Genomic DNA, 22,931 nt, shown 5'->3' with positions numbered 1-22,931 from the left:
GTGTGTGTGTGTGTGTGTGTGTGTGTGTGTTTTGTAGAAGGGAATAAAAGCTCAGTGTTTGGAAAGCAGCACCAGTGCCTTGAATAAATATTAGACTATCTCTGGCTGTTTGCCATATTCTCTTTAACACTTCAGTTCTAGATTTGCCTGTTTTTACACATCTGTGCAGAAAGTTTAAGGTTTTCCTCGAGCGTGAAGAGGATCTTTCCTTTTTCTGTTTGCCAACATGAGTCTCAGCATTGCATAAAACACCTCACTCCCCCCAGATGTATAACTCTGGGTTGATGCTGTAGCGTTACACTTATATATATATTTGGCAATTTAATATACTTTGAGAATTCAGTGAACATTTGAATCTACATTTATATGTACTTGCACAAAAAAAAGCTCCTAATCAAGTGATGTTAGTGCTTCTACACATACCCATATGCTGGATATATGTAATAAAATATAGATAAGAACAGGATGCGGTAAAGAGGGAAGACATATGGAGAGAGGAAGGAAAACAAATAGTGTAAACCTAATGGGAAAGAAGGTCGTGAAATAAGTGCCTAAGTCAATACATGTCGATTTATTGATTTACTGATACTTATAAAAATAAATGCGGGTGTCCAGTCTTTTGGCTATAGAAAAGAGCGCTATAAACTCAGACCACACTGTTTAGAGTAACAAAAATGTGACAATTATTTAACATGTTAAGAAGATCATGCATCTCAAAGAAACAGTTTCAGCAAAGAAGAACAGCTGCCACAAGCACAAACTAATGATTAATATGTGTAGTATGCTGCGGTTGACAGATACCGAACATGACTCATATTTGAGGGGATGCACTGCTCTGGTAATCTTGTTACTTTGTTCCTGTTTTTTTTTTTTTAATGAAATGCCAGCTTCATGTGTCATTGATTTGTCAGCAATTGCACCATACAGCTCAGAAGATTACTTACTCTGGGAATGAAGTCCAGTGCAGAGGCACAGTGGGATCACATAGCAGCAGCACAATGAATAGAGCAGGATATTTCTGGAAGTTAATCAGAAGAAATCCTTGGTTCAGGTTTCTGACAGCACAGCCAGACACAACTCGTATTATTCTTGCTGTTGTAATTAAGTAAAAAGTTTACCTTTCGATTCCACCCATTTAAAAAAATTACCTGCTGCAGGATTTATTTTCTAATTTTCTTCCAGTAGTGAGCAAAAAAAACCAAAAAAACGCTGAAGTGTTGCTCGGTCAGCAGAAGTAAATAGCTTTGGGTCTCAGTGAGAGGTCTCTTATAAGCTTGGCTTTTGTTATTTATTTGCAGGAGTGAGTCAACAGTCTCTGCAGTGTCAACTTCACCGTTCTCTTGCACCCACCTTGGATTTTATTTTAGGCCTTTAATGTTACTTCAGGCATATATAACCTCTGTATTGTACCCCATTTGTAATTCTATGAGTGTCATTGTGTATGCTAAATAAAATATAGTTGACTATGAAAAAGATCATGTTACCCTGTGGTGACATAATTTCCCCTGAACTTTTGGGACTGCATTCTTTGTGATCTCTGTGGCTGCATGGTATTCAGACGACATTGTTTCCAGTACAGTCCAAAGTGAAAATCAAGAGACTCTGACCAGGGAAGTATTCAAGCTGTGTTTGTTCTTAGAAGAAGGCAATAAAGTGCAGGACTTGCATTTTTCACAGTAGTCATAACACCCAGAGCCTAAGAAATGTCTTGTGTGGATTTCTAAGAAACTGGACCCTTTTTTTTTTCAAGATTACCAGTGATTATGAATAAGAAATGAAACTGTTGATTGTGAATTTGTGCTTCTCCCCCACATTTCCTCCTTCTGTTGTGTCATTTTAAAAAAAAACTTCTTGAAGTGATATATATTAAGTGAACTCTACACTGATGAGTTAGATTAGATCTGGGCTTGGTGATCAGACCAGAGCAGTGATGTGATCTTTTTGGAAGGTAAGAGTCCGAGTTTCTTCTTCTCAGTTTCTGCTTCTCAGAGTCCATGCTTACTGAGAAGAAGAGATAAATAAATTAAACAAATGCATACATAAATCATGTCAGAGACCTTTAGACTCAACCTTATCTGGACTTTTTATTGAATCTAAGGAACAAAAAATCCTCTTCGACATCGAACTAGTGCTTCCACTTAATAATACCACCTGTACCTACAGAGTCCAGCCATGTTTGGTATTCTTGCAGACACAGACTATATGCATATCTTTTTAATCACACTGGCATTTGGTGTTTCAAGGGATTTTATATATGAATTATTTCCTTTACCTCTGTATTATATTTAAGTCTGTGTGTGGGGTTGTTTATGTATGTATGTATTTCGGATGGTTTGTTTAAATTTATTTTTGTACATGTAACTGACCACATTTCCTAAAATGCTTTTATGTCTGCACCTCTATTTGTGACATTGGCTATCAAAAATAAAATGAATTAAATGAAAGTAAATTAAACTGAGTAAGTGAATTGGATGTCACAAGAACAATGAACAGGCTGGATTATGCCTTAAAAAAGTGACAGTGTTATGCAAAAGTTTTACAACATAAATAAACATACGTCTTTGGAGAAAAAAAAAACTTTTTTTTCTTCTTATTTTAATTATTATTATTGTGTGCTTGTTGAACTTTGCGATGTTCCATTTAACGGTAGTAGTTTTGCATGTCAGCTGCGTCTCCGGTATGTGCAGCTACGCGCAGTTGAGAGGCGTACAGCTAGAGCAGCGTCTGCTGTCAGCTCTTCAGATTGAGCACAGTTAGCTCCCTGCTTAGCAAACACTGCTCACAGACATAACTACATGGACGAGTGACGCTGTGTAACATTGTAACGCCAATTTTTCTATGAAGCTGACCGGGCCGGGAGGAGAACCAGTCAGCGGGGCATTGTTTTCTGTCCGCACTTCACTGTGAGAGGACGGCGAGAGGACTGAAATTTGAGCTAACGTTGGTTAGCCGGCTAATGTTAGCTTCCCAGCGAAATGGTGAGTAGCGTTAGCTTGACTGCGCAGCTAATGTTACCCGGTGGCAACTGTTCAGTGGGTGGCTAGCCCTGCTAAGTGTTACCGTTAGCTAAGGCACTGTCAAGGGAGACTGTTTTCAGGGGGGTGGTCTGTTAAAGTGTATTGTCTTTGCCGATTTTTTTCCTAACATTTTCTGATCCTTTTGGGGGAAAATATGTTTAGTATACACATCCAGAAATGCATACACTATTATATACACTATTATATATTGTACATATATTTATTAGTTTCAGATGTAGCCATTCTTGTATTTGCTGGTTTGTGTTGTTGTGTTTGCACATTTCTGTTGCTTGTGGGCTCGCACACAAGAATTTCACTCGCATGTGCTGTGCCAGTGTGCCTGCACATGCGATGTGACAATAAAAGTGATTTGATTTGATTTTTGTTTTGTTAGCTTCCCACCTGTAACCGAAATGAAATCCTTGCAAAGATTCTACCCTTCAGCTAGAGACCTTTGCTGCCTCACTCCTTCTAGTTATAGCATCTAAATCCTAAAGCTAAGTTACAACTTAAACAGCTGTTTATTTCCTTGTCTGTATTGGTTTGGGGTTTTAGCTGTTGGCTCTAGAAGAAACCATCGAGCCGACCGACGTCTTAAGGCCTTGTCATGTATATTTTAACAGAACTAGATGTTTAGATTTTACTTTCCCTGAGGTGTCTTACATTTTCTTAAGTGCCGGAGACATCGTCTTATCACCAAACACCGGGTTGTTGGTCGGGGAAATATGTAATTTTGTTTTGGTGGTGTGTTTTTTGTTCTAAAAGTGACAGTTTTGTGTTATTGTTACGTTTGAACAAACGTTTCAGTGGATACAGCTCGCACTGGCAGGTTGTTTGGTGTATTGACAGCAATGCTTCAGGATTTCGGTCAACGCCTTACTTAATCTTTTGTATTCTCCACGTATATAACTTTTGCTTACATACCTTGTCGGAGATGGGCTTTTGTCTAAAGACTAAACCTGATAGACCAGTTGCTGCTACAATCCCAATACCAAACTTTCAGTGCATCATAAATCCATAATGTTATCAACGTGTACTGAAACATTTACACAGCGGGGAACTGTTTGACAGGGTAACGATGTCAAGTTTTCCACCACATTATTATAGGTCTTGCAGCTTAGTTACCAAAAGCTTAACAAAAGCTGCAGTCACTGATTTGATCTAATTTAGTCTGGTATGAATTGCATTTGGCTGCTCGATTCATACAAACTAGTTAATCAGTTGACTTGCAAACTCCGTATGACCATAAAGTATTTATGCTAGGCTTGCAAAGGGAATTGATACCCAAAACAAACATGACCACAAAGGCAAATTTACCCGACGGTGTCCTTGTATGTCCTCTGTGTTGTGCCCAGTTAATTTGCAGGAGGTTTTTTTTTTGTTGTTGTTTTGTGTTTTTAAAGCAACAGAATTCAGAAAGGGATATTAACCTTGGATCTTGTCAGGCATCTGTGTTAACCCAATCAAGTTCATGGTGGTCTTTTGTAGCTCATTTCTTTTCACTGGCATGAACAGCTATTATATCTCCCAGTGGATGATTTATTAATTTAATATATGACTAATTTAGCAAGCGTCTGCATGATTGTTTTTGCCAGCTTTATTTTGTCTCGGCTATGGCCAGAAATACTATACACCCTTGTCTTACATAAGGTCTAAAGTAGGTCTCTGTGTATTTCTAACACTACCATTTGGTAATATTGTATTTCAGGGCTATTTTGTGCAATGTTATTAATAGTATTTTCTCTTATCCTGTCATATCAATTCTATAATTGTTATGGGCTGTTAACTAATTAGGCCCAGAGGACGGCATGCCTCGTGTGCCAAATTTAGACCTTATGCCCTAATAACTTCTCTAAAAATGAACCCAACTGTTATATATTCTTAAACTCACTCTTGTGACTGCTGGTGATGTTTTCTTTTAACTGATTTGACCTTGGGTTTCTTTTTGTAAACCTAGGTGAGTCGTTTTACAGCTTTTTAGAAGTTCTCATTCAGTTTAACTCAGTTTAAATACTGCATTTTCAAGTGTAAAGGTTTTGCAATAACCTGATTGCTGGAACTGAAATGACTAATTTGATTACTTTTGCCTGCAGGCCTACAGGTGTATCCCAGATGATGTAAGGCACCTCTGCCTGTAGAGACCAAGATGACTGAAGTCCAGGCCACAGTGGAGTTCTCTGTGGAGCTCCACAAGTTTTACAATGTGGACCTGTTCCAGAGAGGGTGAGTTTTGTCTGAGTGTTTGGGAAAAGTAATTCCATGTTTTCTTCCTGGCATGAGTCTAAGATGGATTTTATCCATGACATGGATTTCCCCAGAATATATTTATCTACTTTTACAATGTGCTATGCTAAATATTGTTCAACTGTGCTGGAATGTTTTTGAAGAAACCCGAACAAGCTTTGTCTTGCAGTTTGCATTAGAGAGGATCAGGAAGTGTTCTCTGAGTGTCCCAGCCAATGTAGGACACTTGGCAATGTTGTTCAGACCTTCAGGGCACTCACAAATGCTCTTGTACAGACAGTACAGAATATGCAAATCAGTACTTGACTATACTTTTTCAGATATGTAAATCTACCGCTTTGTTTTGATAATTGTTGTTATTACACCACAGTGATAATGGCGATAAAGACCATACTGTAAATGTATTTAAACTGTAATTTTTACAGTTTGTAAAAAGTACTCAGTAAAGAAGTTGAGTAACTTTTGAAGTCACCATGTGAATACAAATGTGGAGGAGTTCCTCTTTTCTGACTCATTAAATTTGAATTTGCATCTTGATTATCATATTGCCGCTGGCGTGGTAAAATAGTTAAATGATCTACCGTTAATTGAAGCATGAGCATTGATGCTTTAGGATGCCTAAATATAGCATGCTGTGAATAACAATCAAAAATAACTTGAATAAACAAAAACAGATAAAGTTGTTTTTGCAAATGTGCTTAAATTTTGTAAAAGATAGCTGACTGTGGTACAGCAGAATAACATTTGATCTGGCACAGGTTGGCTACTTGGCTGTATTTGGTGATAATTTTAGAAACCAAATTAATTAGAGGTGGGAATCACCCCACAATATGATATTATTACAACTTTAACATTTTACAGTTATGCAAAGTCACAGTATACGTGATTATACTATGAGTATTTCAGTAACATATGTTACTTATTAATCTGGCACAAAATGTGGAGGGGAAAAGAATCAATAACCAGGCAGCCACTTTTTTGGGGGGGCATTCAAGGGGATTGCTGTCCTATTTTTACTCGTGTGACTGCGCCACTGCTTGCTCTGAATTAGGACGTAGCTTCGTCAAGCTTTGTGTCCAGTGTTGGAGGATTTTTTTTTTTTCCCAGTTTAAAGTTATGTCGGGATGGTGGTGCATTAGATGAGCCCTCTTATTCATAATATCCCCAAAGTATTTTAATGTATTTATTAAAATACCAATATTTGGTGTCTCTAGAAATTGGTGATTGTATATTTTTGGTTGAATATATTGTTTTAACTACAGCATACTATGTATGTGCCAGACTGGATCTAAGTAGTAATGTAAAGGCAGAGCTTGAGGTCATCATGTCAGATTTAAGAGATACATTTATCATTTTTATGGGCTGAGCTCACTTAGCAGCATAGCACATATTGCTCTAAATAAACCACTTACTGGCTTTTATTGTCTTCATTTGGAAGCTTCAGTCCAACTTTCCCCTTTGACTTGAGCTGTTACTTCCTGGTCCCTAATACAATTCCTCGTGGCTCTGGGCAGGATGGTGTCCAAAGTTTCCGTCATCCTGCCAGTTTGGAATAATACACCCCATGCAGACATTCTTTTCTTTTTGTACACGTCCAGCGCTGTGCAACGTTTAATGGAAGCATAAGGAAGGAAGAAAAGTGACTTGTGTTTTTTAAGCTGCAGTTTTGATCTTTAACATCTGGAAATTATTTTTTATAACAGCACTGTAATGATATGTCCCAGTGCTGAGATAAAACTCCTGCCCAAAGCTCCTGACTCATCAGTGCTTTAAGAGCCTAGGTTTACTACATGAGTGACTGCAAAAGAAAGTGCTCATTATTCATTTATTAGAGGTGAAGTGTCCTTTTACAAGTTGAAGCACTTGTAGCTAACCTGTGCGGTTTGTTCCCCTTTTACAGCGTGTCTAATAATGTTCACCAAGCACGTAGAGCTGTCTTTCATGGATGTCTTCATTTTAGCTCTTTACTACTAGTGGGCTTTTAAAGGTTTAAAAACCTGAATCGTTTTTGCTGAACTGAGCAGTCGTTGTTATATTTCCGGCCTGCTTATAGAATAAAATGTCTGGGTGTTCATCAGACGTTAATGAAGGTGGTCTCTGCCTGTGCAGCAAGGCTATCAAAACTTGTCGTGTGCAGGGGAGGTTGTCAAATGTCATCTTTATCAGGGAAAGAGGTAAAAGATTTCTATGTATTTACAGGTTCTACCAGCTGCGTGCCAGTCTTAAGGTGCCACCCCGCGTCCCACACAAGGTTGAGGCCAGTCTACTTCACCCAGGAGGTAAGTTCTTTAAAATGTGGTATGTAAATGATGAATGATAACATCATGCAGAATACTAAAGACAAAGAGAAAATGTAACTGTTGTTTAATACAAAACATTTGTGTCAGACATATAGGGTCCTCGGTAGGGGATAGGTGTTTTGATTTCAGTTTTATCTTTATTTTCTAAAATTGTTGTTAGGACCAAATCTGCCACTGCAACTACAGACATAAGATATATCTTGTGACATAATTTACAATGTAGATTGTAGAGATACCATTACATGCATGGTGTTAGTGTTTCTAACGATAATAGAAACACTATTATCGTTAGATAACGATAATAGAAACACTATTATCGTTAGAAATAGTAATGTTAGGGCAGGATAGGTTATAATTCTTTAATGATAATTTTTCATGGACCCGCAATTAATCATCATAGTTTTGTCTAGGCTCTGATCTGGCGTTTCCTGCATCAGTCCAAGATGACGTCATCTGCAGCAAAACGTTCCAGATCCTGTATAAAAATGAAGAGGTTGTTGTCAATGATGTCCTGCTCTTCAAAGTGATGATGCTGCTTGATGAAAAGAGGGTACGTTTAGAAAATAAATATGTTGTTTTTACTTATACAAGGCATTTATTTATTACAGTGTATTTGCCAATACGTCACATGAAGCAGAACCGGCTGTTGCACAGCTAAATACAGTCGGCGTTAAAGGTTTCTTGTTTTTTTTGTATCGGATACTGTTGTGTCTGTGGTTTATGAAACTGAGAGCGAGTCCTCCATACAAACATCTACCACCTGGAGTTGCGCTTCCCTATTCTGTGTTTCAGGAAAGGGGAAAAAAAAAGCAGCTGAAATGTGGATGTTGAGTAAGATTTCTTTCTTCTTTTTTTCCCTCCCTGCAGAGAGGAAAATCAAAATAAATGTGCAACAAACATGCAAAGAGGTTGTAATAAAACATTTTTAACAAATTTTGTCAATTTTGTCTTGTTAATTTAATATGCATTTATATTAAAGAAATTGTCTTAACAGGCAAAAACATTTTTGTCAAATTAGGAATCATAGCCTCATTGTCCTAACTATAAAGTAAAATCTAAAGAGTTAGTGTGGAACATGTTTTTGGTAGAAATGCTGGGTAATTCCTCCTTCAGACACAGGAGCACAATTTGGAAGTCCAGATGCTGCCTTCAGCCAAAAGCAGTACAGTATGAGCATGATGCGTCTGCAGAATATCACAGAAATGGAGACAAAGAGATTTTTCTTTCTTACTCACCCAAAGCAGTGCAGCTGTCAGAATGAATGTCTTCTCTGAAATTGCTTCTAACTTATTTGTGCCACTTTGCTTTTCCAGTGAATAAACAGATATGTGGAGTTTAGTGCATTCTGTTAGAACAGCAGAAACTGTTTTGACACCTGGTGTGCTCTTGGGGCATAGGTCAAACAAACAAACGGTTTCAAAATGTATTAGACTTATTAGAGTTGATACCATCAAATTACAAAAAAACATCTTGGTAGCTTCAAATCAGCCCGGCACATGTTGCTTTTTGCACGCAGGCTTTGAAGTTCACTATTTAACCACCAATTACTGTTTTTCATTCTCTTCAGGTAGAAGAGTCCCTCAATGATATGGATTTCCAGCTCTTCTTGGATTTATATTTCACAGATGGTGATTACACGTAGGTGTTGAAATATTTCGTGTGCATTATACAGTGTTTTATAATTTTGACATTTGCATCTCTTATGCAAATAAGGCACTTCTAAGGTTCTTTATTATATAATTTATGCAGGCCAGATGATCCAAACTCTCTACAGAATATCAGTGGTCGCACACTTCGTTTGCACTTTAGCCTTCAGCGAGGCATCCACCAACACATCAATGTCATGTTTGACTACTTCCACCTGTCTGTCATCTCGGTAGCCATCCATGCCTCCCTTGTGGCACTACATCAGCCCCTTATCAGGTCAGACAAGGGGTGATTTACCTTACTGAAAATTCAAGCACAGCTCTTGAAGCTCTTACATGATTTTATGATGTCATTTGGCTTTGCTGTATGCAGCAAACTTCAACATAATGCCTTTTTAAAATTGTTTTTAAACATGCCACAAGATTGTCTGTTTGAAGCAATTAAGATAACTTATGACTTTGGGTTAGAATTAAATATAAAGTAGTCAAAAGCTTACTAAAATCTTGTGGTGACTGCATGAGTTTGACTTCAGCGTCTCTTTTCCTAGTTTACCTCGACCCGTCAAATCTACATGGCTTAACCGCAATGCTCCAGCACAGAGCAAAGACTCAGTCATCCCACCTCTGGAGAATGTCGTGTTTGGCAGCACTTATGTCAAGCAAGTATCGCCAGATGTAAGTGGTCTTGTCTTATAGCAAACCAAATGTATCTGGAAATATTTGCTTTATTTGTAGATGATTGTGCACCTCACAGTTGATCTAAAAGATGCCTTTTTTTTCGTATTGTGTTGTTCCAGAAATAGTACAAAGACTGCATTAAGTGAAGTAAAAAATGACTGCAATCTAGTACTCAGTGTGCAATATGTTGTGGAACCCTAGTTATATTCTTATAAGGAAGAAAATGTAGACTTTGATTATTATGTTGACACAGTGGTGAATTTCACAGCTCTACACATCAGTCTACACTTGCAGTTCCCCTCATCACTCTACTAATATGCAGCATGGGGATAACCCATCGACACATTTGACAACAAGGTGTACAGCAGCCACTGTAAAGTAACTATTATAAGGAAAACAAATGCCTGGAAGTAACTCAGAATAATCTGTTATGATTCATAGTGCTCTGTGGAGGTACTGTAACACCAGAGTAATGAGGCATTTTTAAATCATTTTCTTTCTAGAATAATTCTTTGAGGATGTTATACATCAGTCAAATGCTCTACCAACCCTAAAAACAGGTGCCTCTAAATTCTCTTCATGGGCACTTTTTTGAGTAGTAAAACTTGAAATAGAGGCAACAAATGTATATTTTTTTCCCCCTATGTCCAAGAGTTTCTGTTTTGGCAGTGGCTAATGAGCGAATTATCTACAATGTTAAGGTAATAATAATGTTCACAGAGTTGTTGTTTTGTTTTGTTTTTTTATAGCATTTTCTTTCCCATTTTTGTTCCTCAGGGCAGGACATTCTTGGTATCTGACCAGTGTCTGCAGCATGCCTTCAGTCTGCACCATAACCTTTGCTCCAATCTCCTAATAGCCTACCAGGGCCTCTTTGGCTACTTCACCTCCATTACTAAGGACCTGCCCTCCTCTCATCGCATGGAATTAGGTATGCAGCATTGTGCATTAATATCAGCATCAACAGTGTTGTTACTGCAAGCTGTAAAGCAATGCATTATCCCTAAATACAAGACTTAATTAAATAAGAATTTATATTTATTTTTGCACTCTTTTTAAACTTATAGCCTCTGAGGAAAAAAAACATTTTCTCAGAGTTACGCACAATTAAATATAATACTTATAGCTTCTTAATCATTGTTTTTGCAATCAGTGGACTGTCATTGTTTTGTTTTTCTTTTGTGTTTGCTGTGTCCAAATTTATTGTGAGGCCATATCATTTCACTTGATCCCTACACATTATCACATTAAGCCCTTTAAACTGACTGCACAAGCAGCTTACTGAGTTGTTTTAGAGATCTAATCAGGTGATCTTGGTTCATTATACTTACAACACTTGCTTCCAGTAGGGAAGTCTGGTAACCAGTAGATTAAAGCCTGACACAACGAAACCCAATCCACACAACTGGCAGATAGTAACCCATCCTAGGGGAAAAAATAATGAAAAAGGTTAAACATGACTATATGTGCAATTTTACTAGCCAAGCCCAGCATGCAAGTCCTTTATGAGCGAGTACTCAGAAGACCCTATCCCCGAAGTCAAAGGCACGTCTACATAGGTATGTCCCAAAGTACTGTACCTCAACTCCGCTTGCTTTTTTCCCGCTTTTTTTTTCTTTTCACTTCACTTTCCTCCTTGTTGAAAACACCATGGCCTCTGTATAACCCACTCTTTAGAAGCAAAATAAGCTACTGTCATCTTTTTAATTTCTGTATACTCATCCTTTCTTTCCACCTTAATAACCAGGCTTTGGACGAAGAGTTTCATAACACATTTAAAAATACTTTCTTAAAGAGTACTCTCTGATAAAACTTTCTTAATGTGGTCGGATTACAAGGTCAGAAGATTTCTGTGTGATTAAATAAAATATGTTGAATTTGCTTCCTCAGAACAACTTGACTTAGAGGCCCGTCTGACTGAGTTATGTGAACAAGTCAAGGTAAGGCCTGTTCATTTCTGTTGTGTGTGTGTGGGGTATTTTGTTTTGTTTTGTTTTTTTTTTTTTGGGGGGGGGGGGGGGGGTGTTTGTGGGGCGGATTATGCATAGAAAGGCTTTATTTGCTGTAGGATGGGAATCAAATGGCTCAAGGTGTGTCAGCAAATTATTAAGATACCATTGCTTGCGTCTGTGGCATTTGTGAGCAGGCATTGTGTTGCTTCTGAGTTGATTGAATAGCATTTGAAACTGAAAGTATTTCATATTTATGTAGATCAGATAACCAGTCTTTTGCAGTTTGCTCCCTCAAATCCGGCCCAGATAGTTGTGCCCTCTCTGCATTAAAAGTAATAGAGCATGTTTTGTACGTTTTGTGAGCTTTTTGAGTATATTGTGATTGTACATTTTGAAACTTGCTTTTAGTTTATTGCTAACTTGAGCCCCCTGATGGTTGACTTGTATGTTTGTACTTATAGCAAAAAGCAGAGTCACCTGATGAGCTGGCAGAACTAGTTAATATGAACCTGGCTCAACTCTGCTCTCTGCTCATGGCTCTCTGGGGACAATTCCTAGAGGTTGTGTCCCTGCAGGAGCATGTTGCAGCCATACTAGCTGTGGAGCATCATACACTAAGAGTGAGTTCAACTTTTTAAACCTACTAAACATTTTGCTAGATATCTGCTAGTGGTGATAATCTTTACTGTTTTGATCCAGAACTATTCTCTTACCTCCACAGTATAGACTGAATTCTTATTTTATACTGTTATTACAGGTCAGGCGGTTTGCTGAGGCTTTCTTTTGTCTTGAACATCCAAGACAATCCGCACTGGCATATCAGGAGTTACAGTAAGTCAAGTTGGCATGCGTGCCTTGATTGTGAAATGTAGCATTCCTTTTATCAGGCCTGGACCAGTACTTACTTGCCTGACATACTATAACTTTTCTCTATTTGAGTTGTTGTCTGCTTTTTTTTTTTTTCTTTTTCTTTCTGCTCCCTCCTTCAGTGCTCACAGTCACCAACAGATGACTAATGCGGTCAAAAGCTCCAGCTACTTCTTGTCTTTGCCTCCACTTCCAGTGGAATGTGCTGACCTGGATGGTGATGTTAGCTCACTACCAATCATCTTTGAGGATAGATACCTGGACTCTATCACTGAAGGTCAGTAAAATTGTTTTGTTGTTTAGTCATTATTTTGTTTAATTAGGTATGTTTCTGATTTTTAAATATATTTATATTTTTGTTTTGTGTCCTTTTGGGGCTTTTTTTTTTTGTTGTTTTTCGGTTTAACTTGGTTGAATCTTGAAGATCGGGATGGACCCTGGCTGGGCATGCACAATACAAGGACTGGCTCAGCTTCTGCTAAAACAGACAAGCCTAATGCAAAGGACCTCAGTGCAGCAGCTAGCCCAATACCTGAGTCACGATGTGCCCCTGTGGATAACCCCTGGCCTGACAACTGTGATCCACCACCTAAGTCCAAAGGCAAGTCAGTCAAACTGAAGAAAAATTCAAAGGCTGAAAACTCTAAGAAGCTGATTAGACAAGGCTCTAAAGACTCTGTGGTTTTGGTGGGCTATAAGAACCTCAAAGCTCCCTATGGTGCCAGCAGCTCAAAGTACAAAGAAGGGGAAGTTGCCCTTAACCAAGCTGAGGAACAAGGTACTTTACTGGGGGACACAACTAGTCATTTAAGGACTAATGCCAGTTCTGTTTTCGACTCTGTTGTCACATCAGTACATTCTGGAAACCGTGCTGATGATGCTGTTGTGGACAATAATGTAACTAATGCTGCTTGTCAGAAAGGTATTTTTACAAATCCTACAATCTTGGACACTCAGAGTAATCCCCAGGCGGGTACTGGGGCTGTTGCTACATGTAACCAACCGATTCCAAAAGACAAACAAGACCACAGTGGCCAAAAGGTGCCACAATGGTCTGCTGGACTAAAACAAAATGAGGTGGAAGGAAGTAACAAGGACCCATACCAACATGATAAAGTAATGGCTCTACCATGTCAGGCTGAAGGAAGAGTCAACAGTAATATTCCTGAGATTACCCAGACAGACCTCTGTTACTCACAACAGTCTTTTGTGGAATCTGTATTTGAAAGGCCAAGTAAAGAGACAGCGCAGCGCAGCCAGTCCTGTGTAGTCTCAGTACAGGTAAAGAGTGATTGTATCCGACTAACAGACGGAGGAGCCCCCAGTGCTTCATCTCGCCTCTCAGACTCAGGCATTGAAAGTGAGCCCAGCTCCTTTGCCACTCAGCTTGTTCTAGGACAAAACACCTGTGCTGGTGTATGTGTTGGGGAATCAGGTGTTGCTGTGGCCCCACAGCCTGAGAGGGCCCTCCAGAGTTCTGCACCACGACCTGTTCAGCATAGCACAGTGCAGAAGCCTGGAGGGGCTGGAGAAATTCTGTACCCAGAAAGCATCAGCGCTGTCAGTGGAGTCCAGTCATCTCTCACTTCCATCAACTCCTTGCCTTCAGATGATGAAGGTGAAGGCTCCTCTAGGGCCTCCAGTGGAGCTGAAGTCCGTGGCAGGAAATCGAGCATCTTGGTGCAGGAGCAGAGTTTAATCTTTTCTGGAGATATCAGCGGACGGCCTGATGCTGCCTGCAAACCTGACACTGTTACAGGGGATTCCCAACTTGGAAAGCCTTCTTTAGATTTGGAAACAGACCCCAAATTAATATGTATTTCTGACTTGGGACTACAGGAAGCAGCCAGCTCTGGATATAAGGAGTCCCGTAGTGAACCTCATACAGCATGCCCTTCCAGTAACTCTGCCACCACCAGTAGCACTGACCTGGTAAAACGTGGAATGGTTGAGAACTACTTCGGCTCATGCTCTAGCACAGATGTGTCTGAGATCAGCCCTATAGAAACATCTGCTATCACACTGGGAATTCAGGCAGGACCACAGGTTGAGGAGGATGAGGATGAGACGGAGCATGAGATGATAGAGAATGGTTACTATGAGGAAGGTGACGGCTACGCTTTTGTGAATGGTGTTGCTGATGATGAGCAGGTTGGGGATGCAGCTGCTCAAGAGACAAATCTTTCATTTGAACAACTTGGCATTGGCTACCTCCATGAAACAAAAGATTTATCAAAAGCTCCGATCTGCTCAAACATAACCGCCAGCAGTGTTGGATATAGCTTCGGAAGACCTCCTTATTCAGCCACTTCCCTTTCTTCAAGCTTGCAGTGGTATGAGTGCGCACCCACACCACAGATGAAAGCGTGAGTCATCTTTTTTTCTTTTTTCTTTTTAAAATATCACTTAATGTCTTCATGCACACACTTGTCAAATTTCACACGTTACAGATAAATATTCATCCACCTGTGGCTTTTGGGTTTTTTTTGTGCAGGTTTATTAAGGCCAAGGAAGAAATGAAGCAGCTAAAGCTTCCTGGGTTCTTGTACAGCGAGGTGCCTGAGCTGGCATCCACTGTGCCCTATTTCAGCATGGAGGAAGATGAAAGCTGTGAAGAAGGCATCCATCTCATAGTCTGTGTCCATGGCCTGGATGGTAAGAAAAAGTTCTGAGAGTTGCTTTTGAAATCAGTTTGCTTTTTTATTAAAAAATTAATGGATGCATTTTGTTCCCTTTATTGCTGCAGGTAACAGTGCAGACCTCAGACTTGTGAAGACCTACCTGGAGCTTGGACTGCCTGGTGCTCGTATAGACTTTCTAATGTCGGAGAGGAATCAGGTATAGATATGAAAATAAACCTGGAAAATGTTTTTTTTTGGGTTTTTTGCGTTGTTTATTTAATACTATTTTTATCTGCAGAATGACACCTTTGCTGACTTTGAGTCAATGACGGACCGACTGCTGGATGAAATAGTCCAGTACATTCAGATATACAACCTTACAGTGTCAAAGATAAGGTAATGCATTCTGTTAATCCAAATCTAATATCATCACATAATTATTAAGAAATTGCTTGTATTTTATTGAACTTAGATTTAAGTTGGTGATTCAGTTAACTGATTTCCAAAAGCATGTCTAATGCTGTTAAAGTATGTCAGTGAAAGTGTTCCATTTTAATGTTGTTTGCTGTCTTTACATTTTTATTTTTTTATATTTTATCGATGTATACTTTGCAGCTTTGTCGGTCATTCGCTGGGAAACCTCATAGTCCGCTCAGTGCTGACCAGACCCAGGTTTAAATGTTACTTGAACAAGCTACACACTTTTCTTTCCCTTTCCGGGCCTCACCTGGGGACACTATACAACAGCTCTGCTCTGGTGAATACAGGTGAACGTCAGAAGAGTTGACTGTATTTTCAGAGATTCCATATTTTAGTCAGCTTATTGGTAGCTGATGTTTTCTGTTTATTTATTTTTGTGTGTGTGTTTTGTCTCTTTTGTCATAGTGATGGATCCTGTTAAATAACTAATATAACTTTGTTTTTAGGCCTTTGGTTCATGCAGAAGTGGAAAAAGTCTGGGTCACTTTTGCAGCTGACATGTCGTGATCACTCTGATCCTCGCCAAACTTTCCTCTATAAGCTCAGCAAGAAATCTGGTAAGGTTTTTTTTTTTTTTTTTTTTTCCTTTAAATTAATTTTTAATTTAATTAATTTAATTTTTTTTAAATTTAAACCAGATGTGTTTTCGCTTGTATATTTGGAAGATCAGATTTATATATATATATATATATATAAACCTTATACTCATACACCTTTCTAGGTTTGCAGTTTTTCAAGAATGTGGTGCTAGTGGGGTCACTGCAGGATCGCTATGTTCCCTATCATTCTGCTCGAATAGAAATGTGCAAAACTGCATTAAAGGACAAACAAACAGGTGGGTTGAAACTAGATCCTTGCTATGTGACTTGCAAGTTCAAGATGTCTGGTAAATGCAGAAGAAAAGTAAGAAAGCCTGAAAAGCTGAGACTTAAAGGCTCAGACAATTACACTGCACACTTATTGTTCAACCATGTAGTGTAGTTTCCCTCGAATGTGTGACCTTCAGTTCCGGTTGTGTGTTTAGACAGTGACTAAACTATTTTTGGCCTTTTTTCTTTTTTTTTTTCTCAAATGATTTCTCCTTTCTTCCTCATTTTCAGAATTTTTTACATCCTTTTTCCTTTTATGTCTTTTTTGTACATAAAGAAATAAAGAATAAATTATGATTTCTAATTGATGTTGGCAAACTAATGCTAATCTATACACTGCTCAAAAATTAAAGGAACACTAATCAGAGCATCAAGTCACTTAAACTTCTGTGGCATTGATATTGATCTGGTCAGCTAACTAGCGGGGGGGGTTGTTAATCAGTTTCAGCTGCTTTGGTGTTGACAACAAATTAACAGGTGCCCCAGAGGGCTAACAATGAGACAACCCCTAAAAGAGAGTGTTTTTAAATTTTAAAGATGAGGAGAGACATTTTTTTCCCCTCTTCTTTTCTGACTTTTTTTTTTTCCTACCATTTTTTTTTTTTGCGTTTGGTTAGGGTCAGTGTCACTACTGGTAGCATGAGGATACAGATGTTAGTCAAAATCCTCTTATAAGGTACATCAATATGTGCCATTGCCGGAAGGTTTGCTGTCTCTTCCAACACAGTCTCGAGAGCATAGAGGAGATTCCAGGAAATGGCTACTCTTGGAGAGCTGGACAAGGTCTTATAAGGTCCTTAATCCATCAGCAGGATTTATATCGGTTTCTTTGTGCAAAGAGGAACTGGATGAACACTGGCAGAGCCCTACAAAATACCTAAAGCAGGCCACTGGGATGAATGTCCGATGCTGCGTGGTTGCACCTTAGACTGTCCAAGAGCTCAGGGATGCACCGGTCCAGTTTTAGAAGAGGATCCCCCAGGACATCATCTGTCATCTTAATAGGAGCACGACTCGACATTGCCAGACATGAATAACAACATAATTGGGAAATACAAACTACTTGAGTACCATTTTTGAGTTGCTCTAATTAAATTCTGGCAAATAGACTAGTCTGCTGCATTGTTTTGTTTTGTTTTGTTTTGTTTGTTTGTTTGTTTGTTTTAGTTTAAATTCCAGGGGGTCTATGAACTCAACCCAGATTTCATTCACATCGAATAATGTGACATCCTTTCACAATACCTGGTGCATATCAGTATAGATATCAGAAAGATTTTTTTCCCCATTGTGATCTGAAAAGTTCCGGGTGGTTTGTTTTTCTTTTTTTTTTGTCGTTGTTGTTGTTGTTGTTGTTTTTCTGGGTTTTTTTGAGCAGTGTATGATTCTACACTATGATTCTCCTGTCTTTTTAAAAGTAAATGACTATAACCAACCTCTTTGGTCTTTCTTACACCAGGTCCTGTGTACGCTGAGATGATTGAAAACTTGCTGCTGCCAGTGCTTCAGAACAAAGACTGCAATCTAGTGCGATATGATGTCATTCACGCCCTGCCCAACACAGCCAACTCCCTTATCGGCCGGGCTGCTCACATCGCCGTCCTCGACTCTGAGATCTTCCTGGAGAAGTTCTTCCTTGTTGCGGGCCTCAAGTTCTTTCAGTAGAACTGCGACAGATTCAGACATTTGGCTGGACAAGAGGAATGTGGAGCGTATACCTCAACGCAGCTAAATTTTATTCTGATTATAGTATCTGGATTATCTCTTTGTTTTTAAATGCATATAACTTTTTTTAATTATCATTCATATAAGGAAAATTGTGGTTTCTGTCTGATGATGTTGGAATCAGTGGTTATGGATATTGTTATTTTTATTTTTCTACTACTTCCTTTTTTCTTTTTTCTTTGGAGGGGTGGTTAAATTATTTCCCCTCCTCATATGCTATATTTTCAGTGTTATTTATGTGCTTTGTTTTTACTTAAAACATTATTTTACTCCAAGTTATTCAGTTAATTTTAGATGCTGAACTGGAAATGTAGCTGCTACAAAAAAGAAATGGCTGTTTTGGTGAGCTGACCCAAGTCAATTCTGCACGTACTGTCCTCACCATTGCAAATGATTTTTTTTCCACCAAATTTAAGAGACACTGCATTGATTTGCACCACAACTACATTTTACAAGCTTTTGTACTGAAAATGGTCATTTGTACAAGTTACTTTTTTTATCAACAATTTTCCATCATTTTTAATGGCAAAGATTGCATTTGAAATAGGATTGTTTCTCAGCCTTGGCTTTGGTTGAAATCTTTATGCTGTCTCTAACAGTTACAGCATTCTGCACATTTGCCCAGCCTGGCGTTGGGAGCGTAAAGCTTTGCCGACAACATGACATTTGATTACGGGGTTTTAAGCAATGATCATGATTCAGGAAAAGCACGTGTTGGTAATATGAACCTTTTATCGAAAGCACTTGGTTAATCATTTGGTGATTATTTATGTTTAAACTGGAAATGTTGGTTGAAACTGAGAAATGTTTCTTGGACAGTTGTTTATATATCATCATAATGTAACATTAAATATGCATACTATGAAGTATGTATACGACTTGTCTTTTTTTTCTGGAGTTCATTTCAGGAATTGGGAGCGTTGTCACTCCTAAGCATTTGGTGCATGTAGGCAAAATCTCTGAAATGTCAATCAGTAAGTAATACATCCTTATCTGCTAAATTTGATTAAGAGTAGGGTTGTGTAGCATATTATTTGAATTTTAACCTTCATGTGCAACTTGTTCTTTTTCGATTGTGTTCATTGATCGTATTCAATGCAGTGCCAGCAATTAGCCTGCAGATGGCGGTGTCATCGCAGTTTGACGTGTCTATAGAGGAGGTTCTTGTGTAGTGTTTTGATCCACAGGTTGTGTGCCTTGATCTGAAACTTACAAGTGACAATATTAATGCCTCCTGTTCTTAAGACGTGAGAGCAGGGTTTTTGCACTATCCCAGAAGGTTTAGGCGTGTTGTGAATTTTTGCTAATGGAGTTCAATTGTTATTTTTGTTATTATCAAGTTGTTATTCCTAGAGTAGTTTTATTCCACAAAAATGAAAGTCTCAGACAAAATGTATCATACCCGTTATAAGTGGTGTTAAGTAGATTCTAATCATTTAAACAGAATTTAATTTGAGTCCGCAGTTTCCTGAACCGTAAAATCAGCTATTCAGTCTGATTAAATAGGGCCCCATTTAAAAACCCTGGGTATACTCAACGCGGCTCACTAACCGGGATGGTGCACATTCACGTCACGTGATTTCTGGGCGCACCTAATGCTCAACATATTAATTTCGCAGGAAACAGTGGAAGTACACGTCAGAAACGAAAGGTATTTGAACCGTTTTAACACCTAGGCTTGCACAAAGTTTTATATACAGGTCGTGCAGCTCCTGTTTTCAAAGACGGTGCTTGGGACCTCTAATTAGCACGTCTTACTACACTAACATAAATTGAGGGGGGTCTGCCCCGTCTAGTCAACAGTATCCAACCGCAACCCGCTGTAGGAATGTTATAGATTCATATGGGTATAGAAACTTGTTTATCTAGAAAATATAAACGTGACAAGATTTCGCATATTCATCAAATATGAAGTTAAAGTTTTACAAACATTTCGATTACAACTGTGCACCCCCACAACTATCCAAAATGGTTTGGCTCAAACGTTCCAGGCTTGGGATGGTTTTGCAAAGCCCTCAAGAAGCTACAACACGCAATGGGTAGGGAGGTGAACCGCAGTTTGGGCTTCTTGCGTCGGTCATGTTTTTAAGTGGGTTACAGAAGAAATGTGTTTTGAGAAGCCGTGCGACTGAAAGTTGAACTCTATCATCTCTTATACTGTGATTGTAAGTAATTTAGCGCTTTTACCTAAGTAGCTAAAAGAAAAGTCAGACTTATTAGTGATGCACTTGTTGCGCGTTAAAACTCTATCGGGCCGAAAGCACGTTTTCTCTGAGGGAAATATAGACGTAAATGGTATAAATTGTTTGTTGTCAGCTACTTTTGCCTTGTACTGATTTGTAGCTAACTCATAAATATGTGTAATCATCTCAAGGTTTATATTTAAACGACTGCTAGCTACTTTAAGTTGCCTGGAGAGCGTTGAGGACCCTTCTGATGCAACTTTTAATGCCATTATCAGCGAGCAGTTGGTGAACTTTGTTATGCTTTTTATGGGAAAAAGAGAACTTTTTCAGTCATAAGAAATATATACTAGTCCCACCAAACTGCTACTCATAAAGTGGGATGCGTGTAAAGGGGGTCCTCACCCCCCCTGCGTTGTGGTTTTAGCGGGCAGTGAGTATCCCTGCTCCTTCAGAAAGCTTGCTTACTGCACAGGGGATGTTGTTTTTCCACCAGCCAGCAGTATACGCAGGGATTATAACAATCTTGGAGGGGAATTAAAGCATACAGATGGTTGCTCACATGGGATGCCAGGTTCCGCATTGGTCAGCAACATGGGGGATGTCTGAAGACTTCAAGTGGCACCGTTTGGGGTTGATGGTAAATGTGTTTTGTTGACAGGATGCAGTGTAGGTTATGTAGATAAAATGGGTCACATTTGTATGGTTTAACTTGATTTTGGTAGCTGCTCACCTGTTTCTTATTTCAACCATATGTTTATGAAATATGAAGACTCCAAATGATTTATGTGTATGTGCTGTTGAAAATGCACTATAAAACGGAGCCAGTGCTCAAATAAACAGCAAGAACATTCAGATTAGCGTAATTTCTGTTAGAGCGATTGCGTCACATGTCTCTTATAAATTCATACGTGAAGCAATGACCTGCAGCCTCTGCTTCCATTGTCTTAAACAAAAAAGCAAGCTGTAATGTTGAACTGTGTTTTCCTATTGCTTAAGGCTGCTTAATTATCTTGCATCTGTTTCACTTATAGTCTGTTACATAAATGGCAGCAGCATTGTACTGCTTGCAGTGGTATAGCTCATTTGGCTGATCAGATTTGGTGTGTTTACTGTGAATTAGCTCCAAGCCAAGACTCCCAGAAGGCATAATATTTTTTTTAAAGTAACACATGTTTGCATGCATGATAATGTACATGCGTCTATGAGGTTTTTGTACTTGTTTTCCACGCTACATTTTCAGTGTAAACGTAGAATTTCATTTGACTTTGTCAATAGTAAGTCAGATGTCGGAGCTACTGGTATTTCAGGTTTATTTTGTCTGTTGCGCTGACACCCAGGTGTCAGTGGGGCTGTGTTTGAACATGCCCATAAATCATATGTGATACAACAAATGTTTTAAGCCAAGAGTTCCCACAACTTGTTTTGTACACTGACAACACCTTTTTCTTTTTTTCATAAATTGTTTTGTTTGTCTCTCTCTCGTCATTTAACACAGATAAACACTATTGCATCAAGTGCTTTTGAATGTACAATCTTCCACACCTCAAAAAAGGAGGGTGTAAAAGACAGAAGTATGACATAAGAAACCATTTTTTCTGAAGATAATTTGCACAAGATCCCCCCCCCCCTCCTCCTCCTCCTTCAGTGATGCATATATCTACTTTTTTTTTTTTTTTCTTGTTAAACTGGTTATCGTTCAGAGGATTTAAGGGAATCTGAGTGGGCGTACGGCAGTAATTAACCTGATTAATTGATTCTTAGACGTTAATCAGATGAGCCTCGTACCAGTTGGGGCTTAGGGTCAGCGTAGAGGGGCATGTTTCAGGTTGATAGTCCAGTGCCCTACACTGTGACTATTTGTAGCGTTTGATAAGGCACAATGAGCAATATTCTAATTCATTTTTAGCACGTTTTGTTGGAATGGAGCAAATGCAAGAGGATTATCTGGTTGCTTTCAGTTAATGACTGGTAATTAGAATGAGCTGTTACTATGAGATCATCGAAAAATGAGTGGATCAGCAAGTTCAGTCATACACGATTGTCACGTTTGTGGAACATTTCCATGAAGATGATTTTTAAGACAATGTAACTCATACTCTCTCTCTCTCTCTCACTAACGTCTCCATCTCTCTCTCAAACGTCATGAGACACTCATGCCGATCACTTTACTACATGTTTACTCATGTTTTTCTTTTTTCATTTCTTTACTTTTCTTACTCTTTTGTTATCTATCTTTTTTTAGATGCAATATGGATGAACTGTCCTGGAAGAGATAAAAGTGAAGAGTAAAGATACCCAAAGACTTGAGTGTTAAAGACAGAGCATATATCACGAACTTGCACAAGAGAT

General features: G+C 38.8%; 2 protein-coding genes across 2 annotated transcripts in view; one reads left to right on the top strand and one right to left on the bottom strand.

The window, feature by feature from the left end:
• col9a1b (collagen, type IX, alpha 1b) overlaps nucleotides 1–1,150 on the bottom strand; it is an 18,025-nt gene extending 16,875 nt beyond the window's left edge. Inside the window, exons 1-2 of the mRNA XM_005915473.2 lie at nucleotides 1,119–1,150; nucleotides 945–1,018 (exon numbers count right to left, since the gene is read on the bottom strand). Of these exons, the coding sequence (XP_005915535.1) occupies nucleotides 945–1,018; nucleotides 1,119–1,135 (91 nt within the window). The 5' untranslated portion in view covers nucleotides 1,136–1,150. The remainder of the gene's footprint in view (nucleotides 1–944; nucleotides 1,019–1,118) is intronic.
• A 1,526-nt stretch (nucleotides 1,151–2,676) lies between these two features.
• On the top strand, nucleotides 2,677–22,927 carry fam135a (family with sequence similarity 135 member A). The gene is made up of 22 exons (XM_005915478.3): nucleotides 2,677–2,978; nucleotides 5,111–5,240; nucleotides 7,461–7,540; nucleotides 7,972–8,111; nucleotides 9,129–9,199; nucleotides 9,311–9,484; nucleotides 9,756–9,882; nucleotides 10,663–10,816; nucleotides 11,367–11,444; nucleotides 11,776–11,825; nucleotides 12,299–12,457; nucleotides 12,595–12,668; nucleotides 12,827–12,981; nucleotides 13,129–15,070; nucleotides 15,199–15,359; nucleotides 15,451–15,542; nucleotides 15,624–15,721; nucleotides 15,941–16,092; nucleotides 16,252–16,362; nucleotides 16,527–16,640; nucleotides 18,131–20,047; nucleotides 22,825–22,927. Exons 2-21 carry the CDS (start codon nucleotides 5,164–5,166, stop codon nucleotides 18,334–18,336), a joined length of 4,215 nt encoding a protein of 1,404 aa, XP_005915540.1. The 5' UTR covers nucleotides 2,677–2,978; nucleotides 5,111–5,163; the 3' UTR covers nucleotides 18,337–20,047; nucleotides 22,825–22,927.
• Nucleotides 22,928–22,931: the final 4 nt, after the last annotated feature.

Source organism: Haplochromis burtoni, unplaced genomic scaffold, assembly GCF_018398535.1.
Source record: "Haplochromis burtoni strain Fernald_Lab_line unplaced genomic scaffold, NCSU_Asbu1 Contig_12, whole genome shotgun sequence".
NCBI classification, from domain to species: Eukaryota; Metazoa; Chordata; class Actinopteri; order Cichliformes; family Cichlidae; genus Haplochromis; species Haplochromis burtoni.
This window is presented reverse-complemented; position numbering and strand designations above follow the sequence as displayed.

Bases quoted from the DNA above. Each gene is read 5' to 3' on its own strand.
- fam135a (XM_005915478.3), top strand. From the start codon at position 5,164: ATGACTGAAGTCCAGGCCACAGTGGAGTTCTCTGTGGAGCTCCACAAG. The intron at 8,112-9,128 runs GTACGTTTAGAA...CATTCTCTTCAG, and splicing joins TGCTGCTTGATGAAAAGAGG to GTAGAAGAGTCCCTCAATGA. The intron at 11,445-11,775 runs GTATGTCCCAAA...TTGCTTCCTCAG, and splicing joins TCAAAGGCACGTCTACATAG to AACAACTTGACTTAGAGGCC.